A 16653-nucleotide genomic window follows, 5' to 3' on the forward strand; every position below is an offset into this window, starting at 1 on the left:
TATTCCCAGCCAATGAGCTTCTCTGTGAAATAAACATCTGTTGCTCCAACACAGAGAACTACTGCAAATAAATACCAATATTGATATTTTAAACAAACAGGGGGAAAAAGTTATCGGCCAAGATTTCTGGTAAACTGTTTGGCTTTTTAATTAGAACAATTAAAAGTGACAGTCAGCCCTGGCAGCAAAGCTCTATTTTCTGGACCTCTGGGTAAATACTTGGCACTAAAAACTTACAGTGGGAGAAGGTTCTGGCAGGCTGTGGAAGCCTTTTTCCTTCCAGTTCACTTCCAGCAACTTCATGTGTATATGTCTCCCCTCAATGAAGGCTATATACTCCTTGAAATTGTTACAAGGGCCCGCTATGACACTCATGAAGTTGAGAAGGTAGCTTACGTATTCCAAAAAGGAGGGTTTTGCTCTGCGAAAATAAAGTAAAAAGTTGAAGGGTCTTCAGTCTTTGATTTTTCGTTCATATTTGCAAATATGCCGATCGTAAACACAGGTGTTGTCTTTGTGGGTTGTTAAACGCGGCATGATCCTTCCTTGTTCTGGTTCTTTAAAAATCCGTCTAAGGAGAAATCTAGTTGAAAGGAAGTTATTGAGGTGGGTGGCTCAGAGAAGGCCCAGCACTCCGTGGCGCCCTCTGCTGGCCACCCACAGCTATAAACGCGGAGGGCCAGGAGTGGGCCAAAGGCAACCCTGAGGTTGGGAAATGTTCTTTCTCAGCAACCCTGGCTGTCTGTCTACCAGAGAAAATGAAGGGTAGAAGCAGTTTCCACTTGAGGCCACACAAAACTACCGCTGTAACAGCCTCTTGTCTGCTTTGGCATCCAGGCACGAGGTCCTGGACAACAGACAAGGGTAGTGGCAGGAAAAAATTTTCTAGAGACCAGTTCTGTCTCGTGTTTTAAGGGCCTTTTAAAGGGCATGCTCTTCAAGTAGGACAGAATTGTGGGGAAAGGCTTCCTCAAATGCCATTGCTAACCAGTCGCTGGAATGATGCCCTATAGCATTTACACCCCCATGATGCTTAGCAAAGAACTTGGTTCATTAGACTCTTCCAATGATACTTTCTACGTTGCTTCCAAGTCCCAATTTCTTAATGAAGGAATGGAGCTGGGACCCTCTCTTACATATCCCAGTTATTTCCCGCTGCTCTCTGGTGGGAACCCTCCACCATGGCTGCACCACTCTCCCCCACGTGCTACCCCATAAGCCATTTCTGCTCCTCTGTCAGTGTTATTCTCCTGCTTTAGACGGCCTCCCTTCCTCTCCGATACCCATCCCCTTTCTACTACACATCAACACTGGCGAAGTCCACCTTCAGCCTTCAGCTTCCTCCTTCCTCCTATTCCCCAGCCCATATTTATCTCTCCAACCCCACTTCCTATCTCTTTTCATGCCAGCATAATCATACTGATAGGCACTGATAATCAACTGTTTCTTGACAACCCTCAGACACGTGCCCAATAAAAATAATTTTGGAATAAAGAGAACAACCCCACTGAAGGAGAATCCTGTAAAACTAACAAAATACAGAGCCATTTACCCTTTGATCTAGCACTCTCAGTTCTGGGAATCTATCCCACAGCTATACCCAAACCCATTTAAAATGACCTACGGACAAGGTTATCATGGCTTACCATTTATAAGAGCCAAAGACTGGTAGACAACCCAAGTGTCCATCAATAGCAGATTCATTCAATAAACAACATTAAGGAAGATCTCTGGATACTGATACCCAAAGGGCTCAAGAATATATTGTCAAACTTACTTTACAGCAAGCCGACGTTGCTCAGTGGAAAGATCTTCAGCCTTTCGACCTAATCCTATGAAAAGAAATATTGAGAAATAAGATGTTTTAAGTGAAGTAGATAACTTAATCCTTAAAGAGGCTTATAAAAACTCATTTGAAAAGTGATTCGTTTTTGTTTCATCAATCATAAACAGTCCCCATTCTCCATTTTTTTCAATGGATCAAATGGCTGCCTATAAGGACACGTGTGAGGAGGAAAGTCTCTATAGGTTCTTATGAAGAGGGGAGAATTCAGGGGTTACCCCAATTTAATTCACACAGTATGAACATGGATCCCAGAGAACCCGTCACACCTCATACACTCCTTACCACACTATACGTTTTCATTGCTCCATGAGAGACATAAGCCTGCCTTTGCAGCCTGCACCTGCCTAACTGCCTTCCTGATTATGCTGGGTGCAGATACCTGGTATAAGCTGGGAATGCAATGGAATGGATGGGGAAAGGAATAGGGGACTTTCCTCTTCCAAAAAAACAGGAAACGTAACCCTGAATGCACGGAAAACACAAAAGAATTATCAAGAGGTTTTTCTTCTTTTAAAACTCATCCATGCCAGAAAAACTCCCAACCAAATCACATTTGTGCTTCCTATAAAATCTGTATGTTAACTAATAGTCAAGGAAACCGAACTGTCATCTTAAGAGCAGAAGAAGTCGACTTTAAAACTGTATATTCAGCTAAGACTGATTAGGGTTACCGACCATCAAGGCAACTCAAAAACATGCCTAAGAGAAGGCAGAGTGTTTCTGGAATTTACTTGTTCCTCCCACACACAAGAAGAAAAAAAAGAAAAAGGCAAATAAACATTTTGCTGCATGTAACGGATGTTCCAAAAAACAGGGTAAACTGAGAATGCTTTAAAAAGTAAATTTAGGCAAAAAGCCTATGTATTAAAAACAAAACAAAACCAAGAAGCAATGTTAATAAAAAAAAAAAATCACACTCACTTTTTTCTAAGATCTCATCAAATAGTACAGCTCTGGCAATCCCAGGAATTAAATTGATTTTAGCTATTGACTTACGGTGCTAATGTGAGTCTATAATGACTACCAAATGGTTTTCAGGTACAAAATATTGACCAACTCACCCCATTTTGCCCAGGACTTTGCCAATGTGGGCACTAAAAATCTCATATCCTGGGAAACCTCTGGGTTCTAGGCAAACCAGGACATTTGCTCACCCTAGAAAGACTCCATCCTCAGAATAAAATTACTCAGTTCTCTACAGAATGACTAAATCGCCAAGTATGAACTAGGAATAAACAGGGTCAAAATGAAATTAAATCAGCTCCCCAGCTGTAAGGAAAAACAGGAAGACTCGCTAGCAGAGACTAAATCTTCCCAACTCGTCAACACATAAAGAAGTTTCAACAGTCGGAAAGGATTTGCCAGAGCCGTACAAATCCGCAGAAGATACCTTTACTAATTGCACCTGGCATCTCTTAAGCCCATATTGAAAACTTCCACCTGGCTGGAAGGGCCATCCTCCTTTCCTGGAACCCAGTATTAACAGTGGAAATAATCACACTTTCTGGCCATTATCAGGAAGGGCCTGAGCGAAGAAAATGTTCAGTTTTATATAAAGAAAAGATTCTTTTTCTTCCCAGCTTTTTATAGGGTTGGGCTAATCTCATTAGATAATTTTCCAAGCTGCCGCACCCCAAAAAGTGGTTAACTAGCCAATGCTGTTTAACCTTTTATTACCTCATGAGCTTCTCAGAGATTAAACCAAAGAAAAAGGATTCCATTTCTTCTGAATGGATTTGGAAATGAGGGGCAGAGAGCACCATACATTAACTTAAATTTAAAACACTGTAAAGCTAAACAGAAAACCCACCATTCTCAATACAAACATTTTAGCCAAGACTACGGATTCAGCAGGGAAATGGTAAATAATAGCTGGGAAAGTAAAAAGCTATGATTAAAGTGGGCTGCAAATTTTTTTTACAAGATACAGCAAGATCTGTCAGCCCTTGTCTAACCTTTGGACTGTGTATACAGTAGAAAAGAAGAGCTCTGAAGGTCAGGCTCACTCTTAGAACCAAAAGGAGGGCTCTTTTTCTCACCGTCATGAACTTGGAACGCCAAGGTTGTGATCTTCTGAGTGACAATCATCAAAGGCCTAAAAGGAAGATAGAAAACAATCAAGGTTGGCAGGACTGCCACTGGAGAAAACATTTATTCCATTTCTGGGCATGGTAGTGTTTCATCTTGAAGATTATAAAATAAAATACAAAACCATGGAATTCAAACAATTTTTTTTTCCCTTCCAAATCACTTTAAATAAGTAGATAGGCAACAGTGAACAAGAAGATCACCGTAGAAACTCCCTCTTGTGTTCTTACTCAAAGCTAAGTTCTAGGACCAGCACTGCCGACATCACCTGGAGCTTGTCAGAAACACAGACTCTCACACTCCATTCCCAGCCCAGAAAATGAGAACCTGCATTTTAACAAGATCTCCATGGAATTCAAATGCACACTTAAGTGTAAGCAGCACTGGTTTGGGAGATACCTAATCCAGTGCCCTGGTTCCACCTGGATGGATATATATTTTGGCTTCTTCATGCTAATATGCTCTAACATGCTTTGTTCTATTTAAAGGCAATTCTTTCATTCACACATAGTAAAAGATACATTTGTAAAATGTAGCTGCCTGTAAATAAACCATTTAGTGACCAAAAATAGCACCAATCTTATTTTGAAAAAAGCCATCAAATACAAGCCTAAGAAGTGACACCCATGTCAACAAGCATGTCAAGATAATTCAGTGTATACCTATATCCCCATATATATGTATACATATAGCTGATTCACTGTAGCAGAAACTAACACAACATTGTAAAGCAATTATACTGCAATAAAGATGTTAAAAAAAATCACACCCACACAAAAAGATAATTCAATGGAAGCAATAGTCTTTTCAACAAATAGTGATGGGACAACTAGATATCCACATAAAAAGCATACAAAAAGTAACTAAAAATGGTCCAAAGACCTAAATATAAGAGCTAAACTATAAAACTGTTAGAAGAAAACACAGGCATAAATCTTCATGACCTTAGATTTGGCGATGACTTCTTAGATGTAACACCAAAAGCACAAGTAACAAAAGGAAAAAATAGATTAAATGGATATCATTAAAACTTAAAATTTTGTGCTTCAAAGGACACACACAACCAAGAAAGTGAAATTCACAGAATGCATGAAAATATGTGCAAATCATATATCTGCTAAGGAACTCGTACTAGACTATATAAAGAACACTTCCAACTCAATAATAAAAAGACAAAAGTAACAATTTAAGAATGGCCAAAAGATCTGAATGGACATTTATATTAAAAAAAGATATACAAATGGTGAATAAGCACATGAAAAGATGCTCACTAGTAATCAACCATCAGAGAAATGCAAATCAAAACCACAATGAAATATGACTTCGCAAGCACTAGGATGACCAGAATCAAAAAGACAGATTGTGTTGGCCACAAGGTGAAGAATTGGAACCCTCACACATTACTGGTGGGAATATTAAATGGTGCAGCTACCTGAGAAACAGTCTGGCAGTTCCTCAAAACGTTAAACATAGAATTACCACATGACCAAGCAATTCCACTCCTAGGTATATACCCATGAGAAATAAAAACATGTCTACACAAAAACTTGTACATACATGTTCAGAGCAACATTATTCATAACAGCCCAAAAAGAAATAACCCAAATGTCCATCAACTGATGAATGGATAAATAAAATGTGATATGTCCCTCTAATAGAATATTATTCAGCAATAAAAACAATAAAGTACTGATACATGCTACAACATGGATAGACCTTGAAAACACTACGCTAAGTGAAAAAAGCCAGACATAAATGGCCACATATTGTATGATTCCATTTATATGAAATATCTAGACTAGGCAAATCCACAGAGAAATGGATTGCTGGGTGCCTAAGTCTGGGGGAATTGGGAGGAAATGAGGAGTGATAGCTAATGCATACAGGTTTCTTTGGGTTGGGTGGGTGATGAAAATGTTGTAAAATTAACTGTGGTAAAATGGTTACACTCTGTAAATTCACTCTGCATATGTGTTAAAACCTGCTGAATTGTATACTTTAAGTGGGTGAATTGCATTGTATGTGAATTATATCTCAATAAAGCTGCAATTAAAACGACACCTGAAAACTGAACAGCTACACGTAAAAGAATGAAACTAGAACATTCTCTAACACCATACACTAAAATAAACTCAAAATGGATTAAAGATCTAAATGTAAGGCCAGACACTATAAAACTCTTGGAAACATAGGCAGAACACTCTCTGACATAAATTGCAGCAAGATCTTTTTCGATCCACCTCTGAGAGTAATGAAAATAAAAATAAACAAATGGGACCTAATTAAACTTAAAAGCTTTTACACTGTGAAGGAAACCATCAATAAAACGAAAAGAAAACCCACAGAATGGGAGAAAATATTTGCAAACGAAGCAGCTGACAAGGGATTAATCTCCAAAATACACAAATAGCACATGCAGTTCAATATCAAAAAAACAAACAACCCAATCAAAAAATGGGCAGAAGATCTAAATACACATTTCTCCAAAGAAGACATACAGATGGCCAAGAGGCACATGAAAAGATGCTCAACATCACTAATTATTAGAGAAATGCAAATCAAAACTACAATGAGGTATCACCTCACACCGGTTAGACTGGCCATCATCAAAAAAATCTACAAACAGTAAATGCTGGCGAGGGTGTGGAGAAAAGGGAACCCTCTTACACTGTTGGTGGGAATGTAAATTGGTACAGCCACTATGGAGAACAGTATGGAGGTTCCTTAAAAAACTAAAAATAGAGCTACCATATGATCCAGCAATCCCACTCCTGGGGATATATCCAGAGAAAACCATAATTTGAAATGATACATCCACCTCAACGTTCATTGCAGCACTTTTTACAATAACCATGATGTGGAATCAACCTAAATGTCCATCAATGGAGGAATGGATAAAAAAGATGTAGTGTGTACATACACACACACACACACACACACAGACACACACACACACACACAATGGAATATTACTCAGCCATAAAAAAGAATGAAAAAATGCCATTTGCAGCGACATGGTTGGACCTAGAGATTATCATACTGAGTGAAGTAAGTCAGACAAAGACAGACAAATATCATATCGCTTATATGTGGAATCTAAAAAATGGTACAAAGGAACCTATTTACAAAACAGAATAGAGTCACAGATGTAGAAAACAAACTTGTGGTTACCAGGGAGGGTAAGGGAGGGAAGGATAAATTGGGAGACTGGGTTTGACGTATACACACTACTATATGTAGAACAGATAACAGATAACTAATAAGAACCTACTGAATAGCACAGGGAACTCTATTCAATACTCTGTAATGACCTATATGGGAATAAAATCTAAAAACGAGTGGATATATGTGTATGTATAACCAACTCACTTTGCTGCACAGCAGAAACGAACACAACATTGTAAATCAACTATACTCCAATAAAAAATTAATTAAAAAAAAGACATCTGTTTTTCCAATCATTTGGCCTAGCTTAGTACCTTTAATAGCTCTATCCTTGCCCAATGAGAAGAGATAAAATCCCACTGCCCAACTACCCTACTTTCCTTCAAACCTTCTAAGTTTAGCCTGGTTATCTGATCTCCATTCTCATAGCTTCTTATTGAACTTGCCATCTCTGACCCGTCTGGACTGATGACTCATTTACATAGAAAGCTGAGGTTTGGTCAACGTCCTGTGACAGCATCCCTGGGATAAACCTAGGATGCCACACAGCCTCTGTGCCCTGAGCTCAGGCCACGCCCAGGTGTGGCAGGATGGGATCAGACGCAAACCATCTTTAGGCCAAGGCTGATGTGTCCACTGCACTCGGCCACCTCTCTGTGAGTCCATTTTCTTTAATTCCTCTCGTTCTCATTTTCATTTTCCATCTCTTTAAAATAATAAGCATGTAATATTTTAAACTGTCAATATAAACTAATAAGATAAACTATTTTAAAGAAAGTGTCAACAAATGCCCTTTGAAATCTTAACACCTACGCCCAACTTTATATCTTATTTGTAAAAGTCCAGTGGCCAACGTTTGAAACAAGCTTCCTAATGTTGGGTAAGGCGAAGAGAAGGGGAAGTGAGTTGTCTGACTGTGGAAGGGAGGGGTGACTTGCTCTCCAGGACTGGGGAGAAGTGGGGGGTGGCAGACAAGGGAGCCCCCAAAGTGGTCATTCTAGGGTAGCAAGACATGCTCACAGCTGACACTAATTTTGACCACTCTCTTGTATAGTGAAAAAAATAACTGCTTCCAGAACACGGAGGTTTGGGTCCTAGAAATAAGGATTACATCAAAACTTTTTATAAGAGCAATTTCGTCTTACAGACAAATACATAACTTCACAGCCCATCTTCTTGATATTCAACAAGACCTCTGACCCAGAATGTATAACAGATGCCGAGAGCTGTTTTTCTCAAAAGGGACTCACACTAAGCCTCACATTCAATGTAGTTGCCAAATATGACTGTTTTTGTTTTCAAAGCCTCTTTGTGCTTTTTTCCCCTGTAAGGTTGTAAGCCTGAGGAATCAGTAATAGGACTTAAACTCCCAGTCTTCTTTACACAAAGCCCAGCACAAATTTTTTGTGTTTTGAGACACACATTCTGGTGACCATGCAATTTGCAAACCAAGTTCCTACATTTGATTTAATTCACAACTTCATTTTAAAAGGGTCTAAAAAATTGATATATCCATAAAGGAAATGTGTCATGGAATTAGCCTGACCTTCTGCCTCTACAGAAATGTAACATTTGTTTTCCTCTTTCTGGGGTTAATGTATTCCATAACTAGGCACATGTTCAGCAAAGCATTTAGAGTCTATTCTTAGAAGTGGTGGGCATGAGAAAGCACCTCTCAGATTGGCTGCTGAGGGAGCGTAACTGGCTGGCTGCAGCTGCACCCTCTGACGCCACCACCTTGCTGGGGCTCGTCCCACGCCTCCCTGAGGCTGCGTCCAGCCAATGACTGAGCACAGCAGCGTAGCCACGCCCCCCAGACCAGGCGTGGCGCTCCTCAGCCTGGGAATTCCAGCTCGAGGACTTATCCTTGAACTCGCTGAAACACGCGCAGAACTGCACTGCAGTCCAAGACCTCCCTTCCTTCCTTCCCTCTCCCATCTCAGGGGTGAGACGTGCATTTTAATCTGATGGCTCTCCCAGCCTCATCCAGTTCCCTCCCTGTTTTCCCTCACAGGTATTTCACCCAACAAATCTCATACATCTGTTCCCACGTTGGCGTCTGCTTCTCAGAGAACCCAGACTAATGCAATACACACTACTGAACATCTAGATCAATGTAAATAAGTAAAAATTACTCCATGTTCAATCTGTACCTTTGGGCCTATGTAAGAACCACATTGTTATCATTCTTTAGGGGAAAAAAATCTCCCTTTTGGGGGAAAAAATAAGCTATAGATCAAATTTTGTTACCCATCATCCAGACTATACTTTTAATAATATATTGCTTCTGTTTTAAACATCTGAAGAAGTTTCTAGCAACTTAAAAAAAGAAGCGACTCACACATGTGATCGTGGGCTTATAAAACACAACATACTGACAACTTGCAGAAAAGGAAATGGAGTTAGACAACTTCTACATTCTTACTTTTCTGGGGGTGTAAGGAAGAGCGCCATACGCTCCTGTTCAGAGGAAGTCCATTCTGAACGCTTTTCACTGATCAATTTATTTAAACCGATGGGCAGATCAGATGCCAAACTCAGACTGCACAGCTAACTGAGATTTCAGAGTCAAATCCATAGAGTTACCAACTTAGGATAAAACTCAAATACCGGGACTTCCCTGGTGGCACAGTGGTTAAGAATCCACCTGCCAATGCAGGGGACACGGGTTCGAGCCCTGATCCGAGAAGATCCCACATGCCGCAGAGCAACTAAGCCCGCGTGCCACAAGTACTGAGCCTGCGCTCCAGAGCCCGTGTACCACAACTACTGAAGCCAGCGTGCCTAGAGCCCGTGCTCTGCAACAAGAGAAGCCACCGCAATAAGCCCGCGCACCGCAACGAACAGTAGCCCCCGCTTGCCGCAACTAGAGAAAGCCCACGCACAGCAACGAAGACCCAATGCAGCCTAAATAAATAAATAAATAAATAAATTTTAAAAACACTCAAATACCATCGATGTTGCATTTAATCAAAACATCATATAATCTTAGACGTGTTTGTTGGTCTGTGATTGGAATTCATGATTTTTCTGGCAGAAATACAAAACCCAGGAGATAGAAGCACATACTACAAGCACACGAAGGACACAGAAAGGCTCCTTGATGCAGCCAAAGGACTTCCTCAGGACAATGAGGCCTTAGAAGCTTAGCTGTACTCAGATTATCCACCCCCTGAGAAGTAGGCCCTGTCCTTGGATTTTTACACACTCACCAGTCAGAGGCCCCTGCCCTTGAATCTATGGGAACCATCTGACCAATCGGAAACCAAGGTTTGAGTCCAGCAGGGTTGAGATGGGGCCACTTCTCTTTTGTCCTGTGAATTTGTTTCATGATTAAAAAAAAAAAAAAAAGCTGAAGAAAAATTTTTCTTCCTGAACCTAAAATTATTAGTCTAATTTGGATAAAGAAATATAGGGGGAAATAAAGTACGGGGAAAACAGGCAGATGGATGTATGTTTAGAGTAAAAAGAAAGAACTATGCCACTCTGCTTTCCCCACTACACACACACACACACATAAAATCAATGCCTTCTGATACAGACTTCGGGCAATTTACCAGTAGTGGTACCCATTCATCCATTTCCATTTCCCATATTAACTCCCAACAAAAAATAACCTGTTTTTAAAACACTAAGCAAAACTCTGTTTTGAGCAGTATTCCAGTATAACCTGCCTATTTTACCTTAATCTTTGGACCTTAAGTGGTTAAGTTCTCTGTCCTGGTAAAGCTAGGATGGAACAATGAGATGATGCAGTCATCAGTTAGAGGTGTCAAAAGAGCCAACCAATCACAGCTGGCTGGACAGCATCAAGCCAAATCTGACATTCAAGGATCTTATTTTCCCTAACAGGTAATTTTAGCCGCAAAAAGTTATACTTTATATTTTCATCAATTCTTTGCTTATAATACAAATCCACTTACAATGCATACATACTAGGAAAGCAAGGAGTCAGGCCAGCAAGTAGTTTGACAGGATGGGAGAATCCAAGTACAACAAACTTCCAATCAGCCGCAATCTAGGACGGGGCTGGATCTTGCGCAACAACTAGGGGCGCCAAGATACAATGCAAACTGCAGCCCATGGCCCAGACCCAGGAGCTGAGGGACAGACAGGAGGCTGTTGCTTCTGCCCCTCCAGTATCCCCCTGCTCCCTGGATTACTGAAGACGGGGGTGATGATATTACACCTTTAGTACCATGCTCCCAAACTCCTATCAACTATGCCAGCCTGGGGGAAGAAAACAAGGGACTCCTGGAGTCACAGCAAAGAAAGTACATGTTTCCACCAGGCTTCCTAGGGCTGCAAATGAAGGCAATGGAAACTCCTCTGGACTCACTTCAGAGTTCACTGGTATCTGTTCAGACCCATCTAATCTCTATACTTTGGCACTCAACAACAACAAAATCACCAGCTCTCCATTTTAACAGGAACCCACCAAATATACTTGGTATAACTTATACTCATGTCCTCAGAATTTAATTCCAAGTGATGGTGCTAATTACTGAAAAGCTGGCAGCAGACTGAAGGAGAAACATGAAATACACTAATCTGGAAATCTCTTTGCAAATCTCTTCTTTTGTTCATATTATAGAACCCAGTTATTTGCACATACTGGGCTGGTTAGGTGGAGTGATCAGGATATCATAAACCAACAGAGGAAAACATCTCGCCTGGAACAATAGGGCAATGATCTCCACTACTCCAAGGGATGTGGGCAAGTGATACTTCTAGAATGCCCAACAGGATAACCAGGAACACAAACGGCTATTGTTCCACTGGTGTAGGCTGCAGTTCACCATGATATGCATGCATAGTATGCATTCAAATATATTTAAATAACATTTAGAATTTATTATTATAATCATATAAAATAATAAAACAATTATTAAAATCACCAATAAAGACCACCCCCCCCAACCCCACACAGAATCACTGTCTTAGCATTTATTATTTCCTTCCACTTTTTCTACACATGTCCACATTCATAAAAATGGAATCTTAATACATGTATTTGTTTTGTGGTTTTGATTTTCCATTATATTGTAAGCATTTTCCAATGTCATTAAATATTCTTTGAAGACATCATTTTTAATGGATGTATATTAGTACCATAATTTAATCATTCACCTCTTTTGGACCAATTAGGAGCTTGCAATTTTGCACTATTATCGACAACAGTTGAACACTGTTATGAATAAATTTGATTTCCTTAAGGTAATTCAGTTCCTAGGAATTTATCCTATTATAGGATATAAACTTTAAAAAAATTCTTGCTTAAAATTTATGGTTAACTTGCCTTCCAGAACGGTTGTACCAATTTATACCCCCACTAGCAGCGTATGAGTTCTCATTTCATAATGTTTTCAAAAACACATGGGTAACCCAAATTGCCAACATGATGGGAGAGCAATTATCTGCCTGAATCTGGCCTCGCCTGCAAAAGGAATTAAGGTTCCTTCTTGCTGCTTCCCTCAGAAGAAAACTCGATTTGCACCCTTCTGTGAGCAAAAAGGAATCAGTTCACTATCACCAACTTAAAAGGAATCAAGTATCAGCTTTATTACAAGCAGTTGTTGAGCTTCCCCGGGGAGAACAGTAAATGTTCCAGTTTTGTTAATAACCCATATTCATAGAGAAAACACGGAGGACACTGGCTTCTACATTGATACAAACTACATTAGCAGCACGAATAAAAGTGTATCTTGTGTGTCATCCTCACCATTAACATCAGTCTTGATTACTTTCAGAATGGTAAATAAAACTGCAAGCCCCAGAATCATCTGAAGTACAAGTTTATGTGCTCCCCCCAAATTAAAAACATATATACGTCATTGGACACAAACACTAACATAATCCAATCCTGTTCAATTCCTGTCTGTGCTCTTACTCTAAATAAGTATGTTAAGCACATAGGTTCACATGCATGCTCAAAAGAGAATAGCTATCACATCAGGCTGCTTTAAAACGCCAAGTTCAACTTCAAATCACTGCTTGATTCCTCAACAAAATCCTAAATAAGATTTTTAGGCTGAAATAAATAGTAGTGTTAAACAAATTCCATTCTGAAGGAGAACTGGTGGTTGCTTGCATGTTCTTAATGAGACTAGACACTGGAAAAGAATCTCTCTTATTGACCATTTGTGATTTAAAACATCTTGTCAATTTCAGTACGTACCCCCTCCATTTATGTTTCTGACATTATCCAAGAAGATGGATTTATATCAGTGAGGCACTGTGCATTTATGGTGACAGGAAAAAAAATAATGCTGCTGCTTAATAATGCCCTATAATTTTTTTAAAAAAGACATACCCTCCAAGAACTGGATAAAGTATGGTCACTCCACAATCAGGGATCTAAATCACATTCTACTTACAGGAGCAGACACATTTTTGTTGTATCCTTTCCCAAACAAAAGTGTCCTTTCTCATTCAACAGTCTACACTTTTGTGTGTAAAGTCAGAGATTTCTTAATACAAGGAGATCCAAAAAATGCCAGAGAACAAACATCACCTAAGGAAATTTATCATGACTATGCCTATGCCACTGAAAGTGGAATGGACAGGAACTGATTTCCATCCTCCCCTGCTGTCAAACCCCAAATCCACCCCATTTCATAAGCACATGACTGTTTTCCCTTTATTTGCTCTTTATTTTTTCCTTTCGGTAACTTTCCACAATTCTGATTATATTAAAAATGGCATAACAATCATTCACGAGTTTACAGTTTTATGGACAAAACCACTGGAGGAGGAGATGTGACGAGAGCAGAGTGAAACGTGGAGAGTGGAGGCATGACCAGGAGCAGGGGACAGCTGTCAGATCATCCAACGGTATGGAATCATATAAAAATGGGTATTCATTTCCTAGAGCTGCCATAACAGATGACCACAAACTGGGGGGCTTAAAACCAGAAATGTAATGTCTCACAGTTCCGGAGATCAGAAAGTCCCAATCAAGGTGTTGGCGAGTTGGTTTTTTCTGGAAGCTCTGAGGGAGAATCTGTTCCATGCTTCTTCCTAGCTTTTGTGGCTGATGGCAATCCCTGGAGTTCCTTGGCTTGTAGCTGTATCACTCTTATCTCCGCCTCCATCTTCACGTGGCCATCTTCCCTCTCTGTGTCTCTGTGTCTGTCTCTCTCGTGGCCTTCTTAGAAGGACACCAGTCATAATGAATTTAGGGCCCACCCGAATCTAGTATGCCCTCACTTTAGCTAGTTACATCTGCAAAGGTCCTATTTCCATACAAGGACATATTCTGAGGCTCCAGGTGGACACGAATTTGGGGAAACATGTGTCAAGCCAGTACACAATGACATGCTCACATTTGACCTTCCTAAACAAACCTGAAAGAGGTTAACTGTACATTCATTCCACAGTCTTTGCTCACCTCTGTCTCCTATAATTGTGCCTGCCATATATAGGTTCTCAGTCAGGTCTGCTGAATGATGAATGAATGAACCTTTCAATGCAGGACCAAAGCTCTTCCTTGGAGTGTGGATCTGATCAATGATGGCTACTCTCTTATATAAACCCCATCCACTATCTCCAGACTTGTTTCCTCTAACAAAGATTGAGAAGGTAAAAGGAAGTAAAGATGCTTGCAGAGCAATCTGAGTGCAGAATTTTTACTTTGTATAATCCTCCCTGAGATCCTTTCGGCTTTCTCAGCCACATTACATTTAATTCAACCACTATTACTTTTAATATACTAAACTTGCTTTGGTGGCTTTCCAAAGGACCCTACCTAGATTTAGAGAAACCACTCTCTCTCCTTTCACATCCATATATAATCAGCTTATTTATAATAAGTACAAACTGGAATAAACAAGTGTGGGGATAAACACATGACACTACCTAAGCATACAAATCAATGGATGAGAGCAGAAGTGCCCATGATCACCAACTACAAACACTCCATGCACTGGGGTCTCAGTGAGTATGATTCATGGGCGATGGGCAGCACCAGCCAGTGAAAGCAGATGAGAGGCCTCCTGCTACAGAAGGTCCAAATTCAGGGACTCACTAGATGGAAGGAAGAGGGCGGGGGAGGGAGGAGGCGGCCAGCAGGGAAAGCTCTGTAAAGCAGTAATCTTTGAGCTGGGTTATAAAAAGTGAAGTGAGAGATTTCCACGCACTTAAGGATGGAAAAGGGGCTTCTAATCAGGGGAACGAGTAAGGCAGAGGCGCAGAGACATGAACTAACCAAGCGCATGCACAGACCCTAAACTTTTCTGCATTGCTGCCACATGCAGTGCACACAGGGAGGCGATGCAGCAGAGGAAGCAGGTCCAAATCACCATTGGCTTTGATACTCTAGACAGCATAGACTGGAGAAGAGGTGCAGGATGGAAGGAAAGATGGCCAATTAGGAAAGGTGCAGACATGGTGATCCAGGGTGGTGGCAGTGGGCATGAGGGGCAGTGGACGGATTCTAGGGACTGCCAGGCTGCTGACATAAGAATGTGGGTGGTAGGGAAAGGAAGGTGGCTTTCTGGGACCTCCAGAGGCACCTCACATTTCTGTGCTCCTGCAGAGCTATTCCCTTTGCCAGGAATACCCCTCCTCCTGCTAAAATGCACGGTGTCTCTGGCACCTGGCACTGTGCATAGCATATTGCAGACTAAAAAATTGTTGTAGAAATGAATGAATGACTATACACTTGTATCCTAAAAAGAAAGATGATATAGATGAGAAACAAGTAATAATCTACTTTAGGCTAAAGTCAAAGTTTTTTGTTCAATATCCCAACCAAATATGGCTGGAGCGGCTGTTTAATTGAGGCTCCTGAAAGCATTTAAAAAGAAAAAGGACTGACAAATACTAGAGTATTTAACTCATTCCTTTAGTGAACATCTATGAAGAGCCAGGAACTCTTCTAAATATGGGGGACAGGCGGGGGGGCCCAGTTCTGAGGTTGAACCAAAAAAAATAATGTTTGTTGATTAAACACTAGAGAAAGTTACGACCATGATTTAAAATTACTTTTGAGACTTCCCTGGTGGTCCAGTGGTTAACATTCCACCTTCCAATGCAGGGGACAGGGGTTCGATCCCTGTTCGGGGAACTAAGATCCCACCTGCTGCGGGGCAATTAAGCTGGCGCGCAACTTCTGAGCCCACACACCACAACCAGAGAGCCCACATGCCGCCACTACAGAGGCTGCGCGCTCTGGAGCCTACACGCCACAACTAGAGAGAAGCCCGCGCACTGCAGAGGAGCATGCATGCCACAACTAAGACCCAATGCAGCCAAAAATAAATAAATAAATAATTTAAAAAAGGGGGGCCTTCAAGATAGCGGAGGAGTAAGACATGGAGATCACCTTCCTCCCCACAAATACATCAAAACTACATCTACATGTGGAACAACTCCTACAGAACACCTACTGAATGCTGGCAGAAGACCTCAGACCTCCCAAAAGGCAAGAAACTCCCCACGTACCTGGGCAGGGCAAAAGCAAAAACAGAGACAAAAGAATAGGGATGGGACCTGCACCTTGGGGAGGGAGCTGTGAAGGAGGAAAAGTTTCCACACACTAGGAAGCCCCTTCA

At 40.8% G+C, this 16653-nt stretch overlaps 1 protein-coding gene across 6 annotated transcripts in view; it reads right to left on the minus strand.

Annotated features, from left to right (window-relative positions):
* The window catches only part of MBOAT1 (membrane bound O-acyltransferase domain containing 1), a 167985-nt gene that overhangs the window by 79626 nt on the left and 71706 nt on the right, over nucleotides 1-16653 (minus strand). For all 6 annotated transcript variants that reach the window (XM_061194862.1, XM_061194859.1, XM_061194858.1 and 3 more), the window contains 3 exons: nucleotides 3886-3941; nucleotides 1778-1832; nucleotides 238-421 (listed from right to left, as the gene is read on the minus strand). In XM_061194862.1, coding sequence (XP_061050845.1) covers nucleotides 238-421; nucleotides 1778-1832; nucleotides 3886-3941 — 295 coding nt within the window. The remainder of the gene's footprint in view (nucleotides 1-237; nucleotides 422-1777; nucleotides 1833-3885; nucleotides 3942-16653) is intronic.

The sequence above is a fragment of the Eubalaena glacialis genome, chromosome 7 (assembly GCF_028564815.1).
Source record: "Eubalaena glacialis isolate mEubGla1 chromosome 7, mEubGla1.1.hap2.+ XY, whole genome shotgun sequence".
NCBI lineage: Eukaryota > Metazoa > Chordata > Mammalia > Artiodactyla > Balaenidae > Eubalaena > Eubalaena glacialis.